Source organism: Acinonyx jubatus, chromosome B3, assembly GCF_027475565.1.
Source record: "Acinonyx jubatus isolate Ajub_Pintada_27869175 chromosome B3, VMU_Ajub_asm_v1.0, whole genome shotgun sequence".
NCBI lineage: Eukaryota > Metazoa > Chordata > Mammalia > Carnivora > Felidae > Acinonyx > Acinonyx jubatus.
Genome location: NC_069386.1, coordinates 120,934,717 through 120,948,512, shown reverse-complemented (window position 1 = coordinate 120,948,512; position 13,796 = coordinate 120,934,717). Strand labels below are relative to the sequence as shown.

The 13,796-nt window shown below is 42.4% G+C and overlaps 1 protein-coding gene across 27 annotated transcripts in view; it reads right to left on the bottom strand.

The window, feature by feature from the left end:
* The window catches only part of NRXN3 (neurexin 3), a 1,553,894-nt gene that overhangs the window by 1,036,892 nt on the left and 503,206 nt on the right, over window positions 1–13,796 (bottom strand). For all 27 annotated transcript variants that reach the window (XR_008299766.1, XR_008299767.1, XM_027066299.2 and 24 more), the window contains one exon: window positions 4,417–4,855. Coding sequence is in view for 25 of the 27 variants with exons in the window: in XM_027066299.2 (XP_026922100.1) it covers window positions 4,417–4,855 (439 nt within the window). In the remaining 2 variants the exon portion in view is untranslated. The remainder of the gene's footprint in view (window positions 1–4,416; window positions 4,856–13,796) is intronic.

Here is a 13,796-nt window from a genome sequence, read left to right as displayed (position 1 = left end):
CTAACAGCCCTCTCAGCATCTCAGGTCAGGCTGCCAGTCAATGAGCCAAATGACAGAAGACCAGTAGGTGAGTTCAGAGACCAGTGTTGCCTGGTCAGGTGGGAACAATACAAGCAAGGGAGTCAAATGCTTCAAGACAGTAGAAAGGATAACGTAGGCCATTTGGTTCCAGTCTTCGCCACTAAGACAATCTCACTGACAGGAGGATTCAGGACCATCTCAGTCAACCAACACCTAACGTGGTATCTTTTCTCTACAGAGTCTTGGCTGAAAGGTCACATACCATACAGGTTGAGAGCAGCACGGCGGATGCCTCAGTTTAAACCCCAGCTCTACCATGGACTAGCTGTGTAACCCTGAAGAAGTGATTTCACCTCCGGAGGCCTTAACATCCTCATCTGTAAAATGGGAAAATAATTGTCCCCACCTCACAGACTGGTGTGACAATTGAATGAGTTGATATATATAAAGTGCCCCTGTTTGTCTGGGACAGAGTAAGGACTCTGGAAGTACTTGAGTCTTTATCACTCGCTTGCCATCTGCAAAGGATGGAACCCTCCATGCACTGATACCCTCCACACTAGCATTAGCTACCAGCCCTGCCAGTGAATATCTGGAGCATTGCCTTTGAGAACTTTTACCTGGGACATGTTTGTTTATTCATTTAACAAATATGTATTGCCCACCTGTGTGTTTCTGGCATTCTTGTAGGCACAGAGATGAACTTGACAGGTATGTCTCTGTCCTTCTAGTGCATATAGTCCAGAGCAGAGGACAGAAGGTAAATACATCACTCAACAAACAAGAGAAACTAGGTAATGGTAGGTACTAGGAGGAGAGCAAAGTGGGCACTGGGGTAGCAGCCTATGGGGTCTAATTTAAAACGTATTGTGAGCGGGGTGCCTGGGTGGCTCAGTCGGGTGAGCGTCCGACTTCGGCTCAGGTCATGATCTCGCAGTCTGTGAGTTCAAGCCCCGCGGTGGGCTCTGTGCTGACAGCTCAAAGCCTGGAGCCTGCTTTGGATTCTGTGTCTCCCTCTCTCTCTGCCCCTCCTGCACTCATGCTCTGCCTCTGTCAAAAATAAGCAAACATTAAAAAACTTTTTTAGATAAAAAAAATAAAATGTATTATCAGCGAAGGCCTCTCTGGCAGGTGATAGGTATGCTGAAACCACAATATTGAAATGGACCCAACCTTACCAAGTCTAGGGGAAGAATATGCCAGGCAGGGGAAATGGTACCTGCAAAGGCCATGGGGTAAGCCAGAGTACGTCTAGGGTTGAAGGGCACAAGGGGTGAGCGGGAGATGAAATCAGAGAGGCAGACCAAACACAGTAGCAGGAGGGTTGGGGATCCATCAACGTGACTGTAGAAGGTACATACATACAGCCTGGCCTGGGAACTTGGACCTGGAATTCTGCTCCTAAGTGGCCTTCTGACCCGAGCCAGTCCCTGAGCCACTTTACAGCCCAGTTTCCTAAACTATACAATCAAGGTGATATCTAAACATGCCAGAAATTGTAAAAACTTTAGTATTCTTAAAGTGCTTTATTGGTACCAGGATAAGTAGGCCGGCCATCCATCAGCTAGCCTTCACTTCTTTCTGAGTCTCAATCCCCTGGGCTACCAAGGGGAGAGTCTGAAGGGCCGAAAAGATCAAATAAGATCAAGAATGAGAAGTACACTCCAGGTTACAAAGCCAGCATAATAGGCCTCTGGGTGGGTTACACCAACAGCAACTTCCTCTACTCCATCCTAGAAATTTTCTCCTGGAAAAATCGGATTTGTGTTTCTGGGTTTTGTTTGTTTTTAATCTTTTAGAAACCTATGGAACAATAATTATGTCCTGGCCACCATTTTAAGTACTGCATGTGCTTTTCTGGACTTGATCTTCACAACAATCCAGCAAGGTAGGAGTTAATATGTACGCTCTTTCACAAATGAGGAAGTTGAGGTTTGCATCTCCTGTTCTCTTGAGCTACTTGCTTTCTCTACCCTCCACAAGCCCACAGAGCTGCTTGATCCTGAACCTAGAGGAACAGTTATTGATAAACAAGGACAGCATCAGACCCAATTTAAATGCTGGAGCCATAAATACATCCTGAGGAAAATCCGTCCTCTGAGTGGGTGACCACAACTGTTTTGAATGCACATAATTCAGTTTCAAGAATCAGTCTCCTAACTGGGGAGTGATCATAATACTTTTCCCATGTCATTCTTCGGGATGAACAGGGAAGGAGGCACCACACTCGCAAATACAGATGTTTTCATAACTATTCATTTTGGAACAGGTTCATAACTAAAAACATACCAGAAAACACTCTCATGAAGAAATGAAGTTTAATAGATCATATTAAAATTTTATGTTTTGCTGCTTTCATGGGACAATTATTTGTTTACTCAGTAAACTATTATAGGCTTTGATCAAATTTATCAGTATTGGCCAATTCTATGGCTCCCAGAAAAGAAATTCAAGGCTTCTGAAATCCAGATATATTTGTCAGATAGGTCCACTGATGGATCTAACAAAATAACTACATCACTGGAAAAGCAATTAGTGCTGGGAATAAACAGAAGTAAACACATGGCAAGCTTAGGTGTTCTCACCTGCCTGTGACACAGATAAGTAACCTTTAAGCTATGTCAGGTCTAGATTAACCAATCATGACACCCATCAACCATAGTAGAACTCCAGAGACCCAGAACACATAGTCCTGAAACCAAGAGAAGTGTTTCCCTTATAATTTTAATTTTTTTTAAGTTTATTTATTTATTTCTTTTGAGAGAGACAGACAGACAGACAGCATGAGTGGGGGCAGGAGCAGAAAGAGAGGGAGACAGAGAATGCCAAGCAGGCTCCACACTGTCGGCATGGAGCCCAACACAGGGCTCGGACTCACGAAACCATGAGATCACGACACCAGCCAAAACCAAGTCGGATGCTCAACTGACTGAGCCACCCAGGCACCCCTCCCTTATAATTTTAGGATAGTTTTTTTGCTCTGCCCCTGCTGACGTTTTATGGATAAATTTAGAAAGAGAGAGAAAAAGATCTTCCCTCCAGAGAAATTAGGTTTTTTTGTGTCTTTTTCTGTTAAAAAAGCACAAACTGTTCATTCTTACTCAACAAGCACATTTAATTTGAAGCCTCTTGGTTCTGATTAGATTTCAGACAATCAATAAAGCATCCTGCTGGGCACTAAACCATCCAGGGCTGCAATCTGCCACCCGTCTGCCCTCTGAACGGAACCCATCCAGCTCCTCCTAAGGGTAATATTGCTCATCTCTGTCATCTCTCTGGCTAGGGAATTATACAGAAAAGCTCATTCCTGGCTGCAGCCTTTTGAGGGAATCTATTGTTTTCTATTATTGGCCAAGTGTGCCTACAAAAAAATTCCCAGATGAAAGACTTTCTGTGTTTACAAGGAGGGAGAATCCTTAAAAATACAGCAAATATAGCCAAGACCCTTCCTGAGTATAATTCTCTAAATGGAGAATCAGGAAGTAAGTGTGAAATCCAAATGCTCTAGTTACCACTCCGGGTGAAATGTCCTTTCTGGTGGCACAGAATGTGACCTTCATTGCCACATGGTCCATAGAAAGCTATGCAAACTGTTCAGGCATTCAAAAGCTCCAGACTCTCTATATGCGTGTGTGTGTGTGTGTGTGTGTGTGTGTGTGTTTTCCCTCCCTCTCTTTGTTACAATTCCACAGTAGCTATGTACTGCCTGGGGCTAGCTTGTTTGATCTGCGGCTGCAGAAACAAACAAAGCCATTTAAACCAAATGTAAAAGGTTAAGAAGAGGAAGGGAGAGTTAGTGAGGTCTGAGCAAAGAGTGAAATATAGGTTCTCACACCAAAGGAAGGGTTTAAATTGAACATGACTTCAGGAAAAATCAATTTGCTTTTTCCTTTCTTGTCTTAATTTCTCCCTGCAACATGACTCTTGCCAATTATTGAAGGGTGTATCGTTGCATAAACTCTCACACAGTGAGGCTTATCCTACAGAGTAATCACATAATGCAGCATCTGTGATGTCACAATCGGTTTCCATGGTGATGAGAAAAAGGAGAAGAACAAAAGGAGGGGGAAAAAAAAACATCACACCAGTGACATGACAGTCTCTTTGGTAGCAGTGGAAATGCTACTTGTAAAATCATCCTTGGCTCCAGGGTCTTGAAGCTCTCACAGAGACAGCTGTGTGGTGAGTGACAAGGGAGAGAGGAAGGGACGAGACAGATAACTTGTTCAGAAACATAATCTTACAACAACCATTAAAGAGAACAGCAAGAGTCAACATGCATGCAAGCACAAACATAAAATAAAAATTGTAAAATACGAAAAATACAAAGCCATGAAACAGACTAAGATGCTGCAGTTTTCCTCTCTTCCGAGTCACAATCCCACCTTCTCCTACCTGATCTGCCATCTCGCTGAATGTCCACATGGTACCATTCCCCATCATTGGCTTTCTTCTGAGTGGCCTTCACTTTGATGGTGCCTGAGCCCATGTCAAGCAGCAGGTAGAGGTTGCCATCGAGGAGTTCCACAGCAAAGAAGTCCACCTTGGTGTTCTTCTGGCTCCGAGCATCCTTCCTCTCTTGGGGCTTGCCATGAGTGAAGAGGATCAGGCCGTTGGGCTCAGTGGTGCGGAAGTCAAAGGAGATGGAACCCATGCGTTTGGTGTTCCACTTGGGCAAACTGATGTACGCCTCTGGGGTCTCGAAGTTGATGGGGTCCAGCGTGGCCACATTCTCACATTTGAATACAACTTCCCCATAGATCTTCATCTTGGTGTCCCCAATCCGGGCCAGGCGAGACAGCTCCAGACGGATGTCATTATTCTTATAAACAACCTGTCAAAAGCCAAACAAGTGCCATATGAATCAATCTTGCAAACAGTTACCATCCACTGTTCACTGGGCACCTGGGTAAAAGGCCCAAGAAAGGACTTCAGGATACAATATGTCTCAAACAATATGAGAAACATGAGATACAGCATGTGAAAAAGCAACTGAAGAGACTTCTGGGATACACATAAGCCTTGAATAAGCCCCCACATTTCCATTTTATTACTTTTGTGTTGTCTCCTTCTGGTCAATTTTTTGTGATATCAGAAAGTTATATGATATAAGCTTGCAAGTAGAAATCAATAGAGTATGAGTTGCACAAATACTAATACTTAAATACAAAGATATTTGCTGAAGTGTAGTAAAAGACCAGAAACAACCTGAATGGCCATCAATAATAACAGACTGGCACATCCTGATGATGGACAATAATGCAGTCCTTAAAAACAAGGTAGTTCTCTGGGACCTCTTGGGTGGCTCAGTCAGTTAAGTGTCCGACTCTTGATCTTGGCTCAGGTCATTATCTCATGGTCGTGGGCGAGCCTTGCACCGATTCTCTCTCTCCTTCTGCCTTTTCCCCTCCTCTCTTTCTCAAAAATAAAAAAAAATTAATAATAATAAACAAAAATCAAGGCAGTGCTCTGGTTTTGACATGATGCTCTCCAAGAAATATTGTTAAGTGAAATTAGCAAGGAGCATAAAAGAGTGGGTACTACAGTATTGTGTTAAGAGTGTGTGTTTTTGATATGTGTTTATGCATATGGATATGCACATATATATGCACGCTATCATTGTGTTAAGTGTGTGTGTGTTCAATATAAAAACTATTATGCACTCATAAATGCATAAAACATCTTTGGAAGGAAACACAGAAAATTATAAAATTGTCACTGGTGAGTGGATCTGTCAGATTAATATTCAGGAATGAAGAGAGACTGACTTTTCACTGTACCGTATTGCATCGTTTCATTTTTTTTTCACCATGGAGATGTGTTAAGAGTTGGTGGGGAATGAAATCTGTGTTTTGTGCACATTTTGTACACCCTCTATACACACAATGGTGGGAGAATGAAACACCCTACAATATTCAAAAAAAAAACTATTATGACTTTAAAAATCTGGTGTAATCCACGTAAAAGCAGGGATTAATGCTATTTCCCAAAATTAGAATTTCAAAGAGGTGTTGTTGTTACTGGAACTGAATTTTGATTGCAGTACCCTGGGATGGGTCTTGGTCCTGTGATCTCTAAGTAACATCACATTTACCCAATAAACAAGAAAAAAAATTAAAGGGAAAGGGGCTAACATTGCAGTATTGATTATGGCAATCATGTTGTTATGTCCTTTACATTATCCTATTCAAATACTAAGTCAGGATCCGGATTTAGGCTAAAGTCCTACATCTACTACCTACAAGCTGTGTGACCTTAGCAAAGTTGTTGAACTTACCTGGGTCTCTTTTCTCCTCTGAAAATGGGAATACAGGGGTAAATTATTTTTCAAGGATGAAATGAGTCAGTACATACATGTAAAGCACTTAGAATGGCACAGAGTAGGAACATAAAAATCTCAGGTACTTTGGTGGTAGTTGTTGTAGCTGTAAATCAAATTTCATCCTTTCCACAGTCTAAAAAAGGTTGTAACATCATCTTCATTTTCAGTAAAAAATGGACTTAAGTACTAGAATAAGTCTTACAATTTATCTCAGTGATGAAAAGGTAATTAGATGGGTCATTCCAGTACATCATTTAATCTCTAACACCAGAACTGTTTCCCTTTTAATATATAACTAATGACAAAGAATTGAAAATGCCTCACATACTATATGACCTTGACAATGAGCATAGCCATAGTCAATAACACTGGAAATAACAATGATACTAATATTTACTGAGCACCTACTGCCAGACACTATGTGAGGAGCTAAAGCCTACCATCCCATTAGATCCCAGTAACACCCATTTGAGATACCTACCATCATTCCCCTCTTTTTACAGATGGCAACAGATGTGGAAAGTAGTTAAGGAACCAGTTCACAGTCACAATAGCTGGTAACTGGCAGACCAGGACTTGAACCCAGGGAGTTGGGCTCTCACATCCATGTGTTTGGCCACCGTGGACACTCAGAGTGAGGTCCCACTAGCAGCACCTGTGAAGCTCATCTTTACCATTACATGGAAAATCATGCACATTCAGCTTCCTAATTCAAAAGCTGAATTTCTCATCTTAGCACTACGGCACTGACCATGTGAACAGGGGAAACACTGCAAGATCCTTAGGCTATCAATGACTGGAGTGAACCAGAAAAAGAAACAAAGTTTAATGACTGGCAGCTTCTCCTTTCTAACCCCACCTATTGCGCCTGGGCATGTGATATCTGTCATAAACAAATGACAGATATCACATTGGCTTTCTCTGCATTGGAGTAAATGCCTATGACTACAGCTCCTTGTTAAGATTAATTGTTAATATATAACAACAGCTCATCCTGGGATGGAGGGGAGAGGGGGAGACTGAGGCTTGGTTCCATTGAATAATAAATGGAAAAGGAACTCAGGCACCCCTACAGGAGGCAGAAGAGAAAAAAGAAAAAAGCCTTTTAAAGGGATACAGGGTACCACAAAGAGGGGCTCTTCTCTGGGAAAGTTACACAGCTGAGACTAAGACCCAAGGTGTATAACTAGAATCCAGGTTTCCAGAGAGACAGACAGGAGAATCAGGGCCACAAACTGGCCAATGATAACAAGACTTCTCTCAAAATCTCTCTGAAAGTGAGCTCTCTACCTACTCCATGGCCTGGAAATTATTTGTCTATTTATATGGAGTTGCCTCACCTTTCTCACAGACAACTGGACAACCTGTCTGAGTCCCATTTCCGAAGGCAGGAACCTCAAAACCTATTCTAGGAATGGCTCCCCTTTCCCTTCCAAGGCTGTTATCAGGATTGAGGGGGATGTTATACATGGTACAATACAGAAAATTCTAAACTAGTGGATAAACCTAGGAAGAAATAATAGTATACCCGGGTCTCCAGTGGTGTTGGGGTACTGTTAGAAACTGACAGGGGCCTGAACTGAAGTTCTGCTGAGAAGAAAGGGACAGGAGGACAGGGGTCTTGTAGCCTTGTGGTACTCAACTGAGAAGCTCCATGGCTGGCATCCTCGCCTTCCCTACCTGCCTGGTATAGGACCATGGCCAGGGCCACAGCCACACAAAAATGTACCAGTGCCTCGGGTAGGGCATGGAGGTAAGAAACCCTGCGGGACCCCCTTACAAGGCAAATTAGTATTTGGTACAGTGTTCTCTGTGAAACCAGACGTGCAGCTAAAGGAAAGACCCCAACTGATGACTAAACTAGGAAGAAATGTGGGATCGAGTGACAGAGAGCAGCCTTAGCTGACAAGCTGCCCCAACGAAGAGCAATTAAAGACAAGTGGAAGTGGTTCCCCATGAGGGAAGATGTGACACAGCCAAAGAGAGACAGAGTCACAAAGAATGACAAGCTGGTCTGACTACCCCACACGTGGGTTTGTAAAGATGGCCACGTGGACCACAATGCAGCCCATGCCTGCGAGGCCAGACAGTAAAATAGTTGAGGACAGAGTTTCAGAGTTGAGACACACTCTCTCAGAAAAGCTGTACTTCTATGCCTCCACAATCTCTGCTACAAAAGCACAAAGGAGCAGTATCAGGAGTAAGGCAAGACATGAAAGCAGGAACAATGTAACAAAAACAGTTTGCATCTTGTGAGCATCCTCTATGTGTCAGACAATAAGCAAGTGAAATAGGCAGCATTAGAGGGCATAACTGGAACTCGAACCCAGATCTCTTTGACTGCACAAGATGGGACAATGCTCTAGGAGTGGCAGTTTCTAGGCTCTCCTGTGGCCCATACTTACCCATAAAGCAAAAACCCCTTCATCAATCACAAAACCACACTCAACTCCGCCCAGAAGTGCAAAGCCCTTCACCCCTGGTAGATCCCACCCTTCCCACTCAGGAGTCACTTCAGAGGCCTCTGTCTGAGCTCAAGTGTGAAGGCTTCTGGATCTTTGCTCACCACGTTTTCCAGGCTACCATGCTTTTCTCTCCTCTCCTGGCATCCTTTCACCAGGAGATAGATAGATAGATAGATAGATAGATAGATAGATAGATAGATACACACACACGTACATACATTCTCTCTCTCTCTCTCTCTCTCTCTCTCATTCTCATTCTCTCTCTCTCTCTCTCTCTCTCTCTCTCTCTCTCTCTCTCTCTCCCAGGTCCTCTCTGGCTGCTCTGATCCTGCTGATCCTGTCATTTGATAAACTCAGAATCCTCATACTGGCTACTAGTGATGTGGCTGCTTTCCTATTGCCCAAACCACCTGCCCTGATTGGAAAAGGAGTAACTCTTCAAACTTACATGATGTGCCTTTTACATTAAACTCTTTCATGGCACTTGAGTTATATGGCAGGTCCATGAGAATAAATCTAAGGAGTAGAGACAGTCCCAGCTCACAGATGTACTTCTCTCTCTTGCATCTTTTCCTAGGCCACTCTATTCTCAGCTTCCTGAGAACATGCTTTCATGCCCTCTGCTGTATATGCCACAGCCCTCTGCACTCCAGCAAGGAAACTAGAAGGAATGAGGGGATGTGGGCATGTGCCCTGCAGTGCCCAGATGGCCTTTTGGTACTTTTTATCCTGTGCAGGAATAGGAGAGTATCACCTGGCCTTTGTTCTCTTGTTTTTAAAAAGCATCTTCAATCCTCTGTGGCTCTATATGTAGGACAATTTCTATAAAAACCACTAGGTCAGCTTATCAGACCATCATTTATAGGTCCATGACTTGATGCCTGAGCACCACTGCTCTGATCCAGGTCAGTGGATGATGTTTGAAATTCAGGATGCTAGGGGACATTCTCTGAAGTGTCTAGACTAAACAAAACAGAACGGTGAGAAGCCAGTGTCAGGGTGCCTTGATATGGAACAGTGTTGATTACACATCCCAGTAAAGCCTTTCAACTTTATACCTATGTGTGGAGCAGTGTACATAGGGGAAGCAAAAGACAAAGATGTATTTATCCCCCCACTGCATTTAATCCATTGACAGTAGATAATAATAAAATGAGCTTTTTCTCTACGGCTTCCAGGATAGTGCTGCTTCTAGATAAACGTTCAGGCTAATCTTATTACTGGGTAACATTCCTACTCAGGGTAAAAACATAAAGAAGCAGCACTGTGAAAGAATCTTGCTTCCGGGGTTGCCACATCCTACCTTTTCTACCCTACTTCCCCTCTGTCCTTCAGGGAACTGATATCTCTGGTCTGCTGTGAATTCCTCTCCTATGAACTGACTGCTCCACTCATTTGTCACTCAAAACATGCAACCTCATAATCCTTAAATAAGCACAGGTCTTATCTCTTCAACAGACCTCAAACACCTATCAGCAAAAAAATATGCACCACACCTTTTAAAATTGCAAATAGCACCTGGTTGTACAGGTGCTTAATAAATGCTCATGTCTGCATTAAATTGTACGTTGGACTCAAGTGGCAATGCAGTGGTTCATATCATGGGTTTCGCAATCTCTCCAGCCAGGGTTGAATCCTGATCCATCCATGGCGGCTATGCGACCTTGGATAAAATCATTAATATGTCTCTACCTCAGAGTCTGTCACTGTAGAAATGTGGATAACACGTCTCACTTCCCAGTATTGTTAAAAAAACAAAAACAAAAACAAATAAGATATCGTTGTATATAGAAATACTTGACACAGTTCCTGGAACTTCATAAGCGCTCAACAAATGGTAGTTATCACTATTAATGTTGTCATTTTTCTGTGAAAAGCCAGAGCTAAATCAACAGACAGAAAAGCCTGGCGTGAAGCCACTGGGAGAAAAGATTTCCTCTGAGGATATGTTCTAAGGTGCCTGTCAGCTCAAGAGACAGGGATCAAACAAGTAACAGACTAGATTTAACTAATGCTAAAGTAAAAATAAAAATAAATATCTACATAATGTATGTAATTGACTAATGTGGCATTTATATATATTATAAATGGTGGGCATTCCTTATTTCTCTCACTCTTCCTCCCTCTCTCTCCCCCCACTCTCTCCCTTTCTCTCTCTCTCTCTCTCTCTCTCTCTCTCTCTCTCTCTCTCACACACACACACACACACACACACACACACACACACACACACACAGCATATACATGCACAGATTTAGGATTCATTATCATTCACGTTTTCTATCAGAATGTACCACTGACCAAACCCCAACAGTGAAGTCCAAACACAAATGTGACAGCAGATGGTCCTCTGAGCGTCCAAAGTCAGAAGAGCCAGTATTTGGCATGGCTGGGGCCACATCTGCATCTATGGTCTTGCTAACAGGGGTCAGTGAACTAACTCTGCCTGCTGAGCTGCAGCTGACATCAAACCTGAGGCCCAAAGCCCCAATTGCTATGTACCATGGATGCCACCATTTCCATGCTTTATATTCTGTTAACAGCGGTGAAGATCCACCAAAGATAAAAACTAAGCACAAGAAATAGAAAATGGGAACTGAGTTTCAGACTTGCTAAGACGGTAGCAGAATGTCAACTGTTAATTAAATTTTTTTAATGCTGAGTGATCCAACACTCTGTGGGTAAAAGAAAACATAGCTGCAAGCTGGATCTCATGAGGGACCACCAGTGTATATAATCTCTAATCCATGGTCCCATTTGTAAGAAAGTGGCCAGGAAAAGATAAAAGGGACATAAGGCAAGCTGGAGTGACAGGAAAAAAAAAAATCCAGGCAAACTGATGTTAAATCACCAAAGTCCTCAGTCCCTTCCTCATTTTGAAAACAGCATCCTGTCACCTGGACATATAGGCAATTCAACCAGAGAGAGAGAAAGCTGTGGGCCGGTTACTCTGCCCTCAAGAATCAAAAAGCCATGGGTGCTTGCTAATAATGCAATTCATTACCACTTGTGATCAAGAATTAGACAAATATTTGTCTGATGGCTTTTTTGTGAAATGGAATTATATAGGTTGATGCGTGGTTACAGATGGAGACACTAAGAAGTTGAGAAAGATTTCCAACCCTTAACACAATCACAGGGAAGGTCTCAATTTTATTCAAGGAAGAGAACTTTTGAGGACTTTATTCAGTTAAAAATGCTGATCAGGAACAGGCCACCATATGTTCAAGTATCCCATGAAAAAAAATTATTGCGAGAGGGAAGATTTGCTGATTCAGGCTTTATCATCCTCACAGCATGTACTAAGCTTCTACTAAATTAATGAAGGAAGAACTTGGCATAGACAGACTACAGACTTGACATAAATAAACCCAGGCAGAGATATAAGACATGAACTTGCATGTAATGGGCCAGAGTTCTGCAAGACATCGTCAATAGATAGTGACGGAAAAGTTTCTAGATGAACTAGAAGAGTTCGCCAGGTGACCTTTTTAGCCACACCTGGATATCAAACCCTCCCATGTTCAACAGCCATGTTGGCAAGTATGTGTCTCTGCCCTTCCTTCCTCACAGGTGACATTCATTGTTAATTGATGTCATTCTATTCTACCCCCTTTCCCATTCAACCTGACGGTAGTCTCAGAATTCTTCTCTAGGAAGTTACCACCAGTCACTGAGAAATATAACTTGAGATGAACCTATTCTCCATCCTTGTTATCCTCTAACATAAAGTCAACTTAATGTAAGTTAACTAGCTACACTAAGATATTGGAAACAAAATCCATGTAAATGTGTTAAATAACCACTCTATTTTAGCTCTAGACCACAGGGCATACAAAGGAACATGAGGTGTGATCCCTGCCACTAACATGTTTAGAAAATGTTGGAAAATGCTTAGAGGGGGGATATATTTTATATCAGAATTGTAGTAAGACATATCTGTCACTCTAATTACTGAATGTGCAAGAGCCAGTGATCAGAAATTTAGATCGTTTTTCTCTTCCTTCTGCTTCCCAAGAACAGCACTGTTATGGTCCTCTAGACTGTAAGCTTCATAAACACAGAGGCTGTGTGTTTCTTATGTGGTAGCCAGTGCATGCCCAGTGTTTGTAACAAAGTGCCTGGCACACAGTAGAGGTTCAATAAAACGTACTCTCAAACTTCTTGTATTTACTTATGTACTAAACAGACCTACCCAGTGAATGCCTACATTTCCTTCTTAGAATACTTGATGAGGGCACCAACCTGACTAGAGTGAAAGTTACATGTCACAGAGCAGAAGAACAAAGATCAGATGAGTAGGTGGTACCTGATTATGAAAAGCTCTAAAAATATAGACATTATGCAATTGAAAAAAAAAAGGAGCCATTAGAGTAGAAAGGAAGCCTTTAACAGTCTGATTGGAAAGGTGACAAAATGTAAAAGGTGCCTTCCTGATTCGCTAGGAATCTACTGTTATTTTTATTCCAAAGACTAGAAATGACTCTAATCATCTCACTATTTTCCCTGAGGATAACATGTCATTCCCCACTTAAACCCTTCAATGATTCTCTATCAACTTCAGAATCAAATGCAAACTTTCACCCATTACATAATAGACTTTTCCTGATCTAGTCCCCACCTCACTGTCAAGTTCTGCAGTTCATCCGGTAAATTCTCCCCGGGATAAGCCTTACCTGGATTTTCTATGTGAATAACCGTTTGCCATCTGAGGCATAGTTTGCATACCAAATCTTTTGGGAAGCCTTCTCCAACACTCTTACTCACTCGACTCCTACCTACATCTGATTTCCTCCTCTCTGCTCCCAGGGCTCCATGTTGTAACTGCTGTCATGGAATTTATCATGCTGTGCTGCATCTGTTTTTCCCAGTAGACTGGGAGCTGCTCAAGTAGAGGAAACTGTACCTTTTTTCTGAGTCTCCCAGTGCCTGACACAAAATCAGTACATATTTGCGGGAAGATGTGAAAGAATGAGAAGGAAGACAGG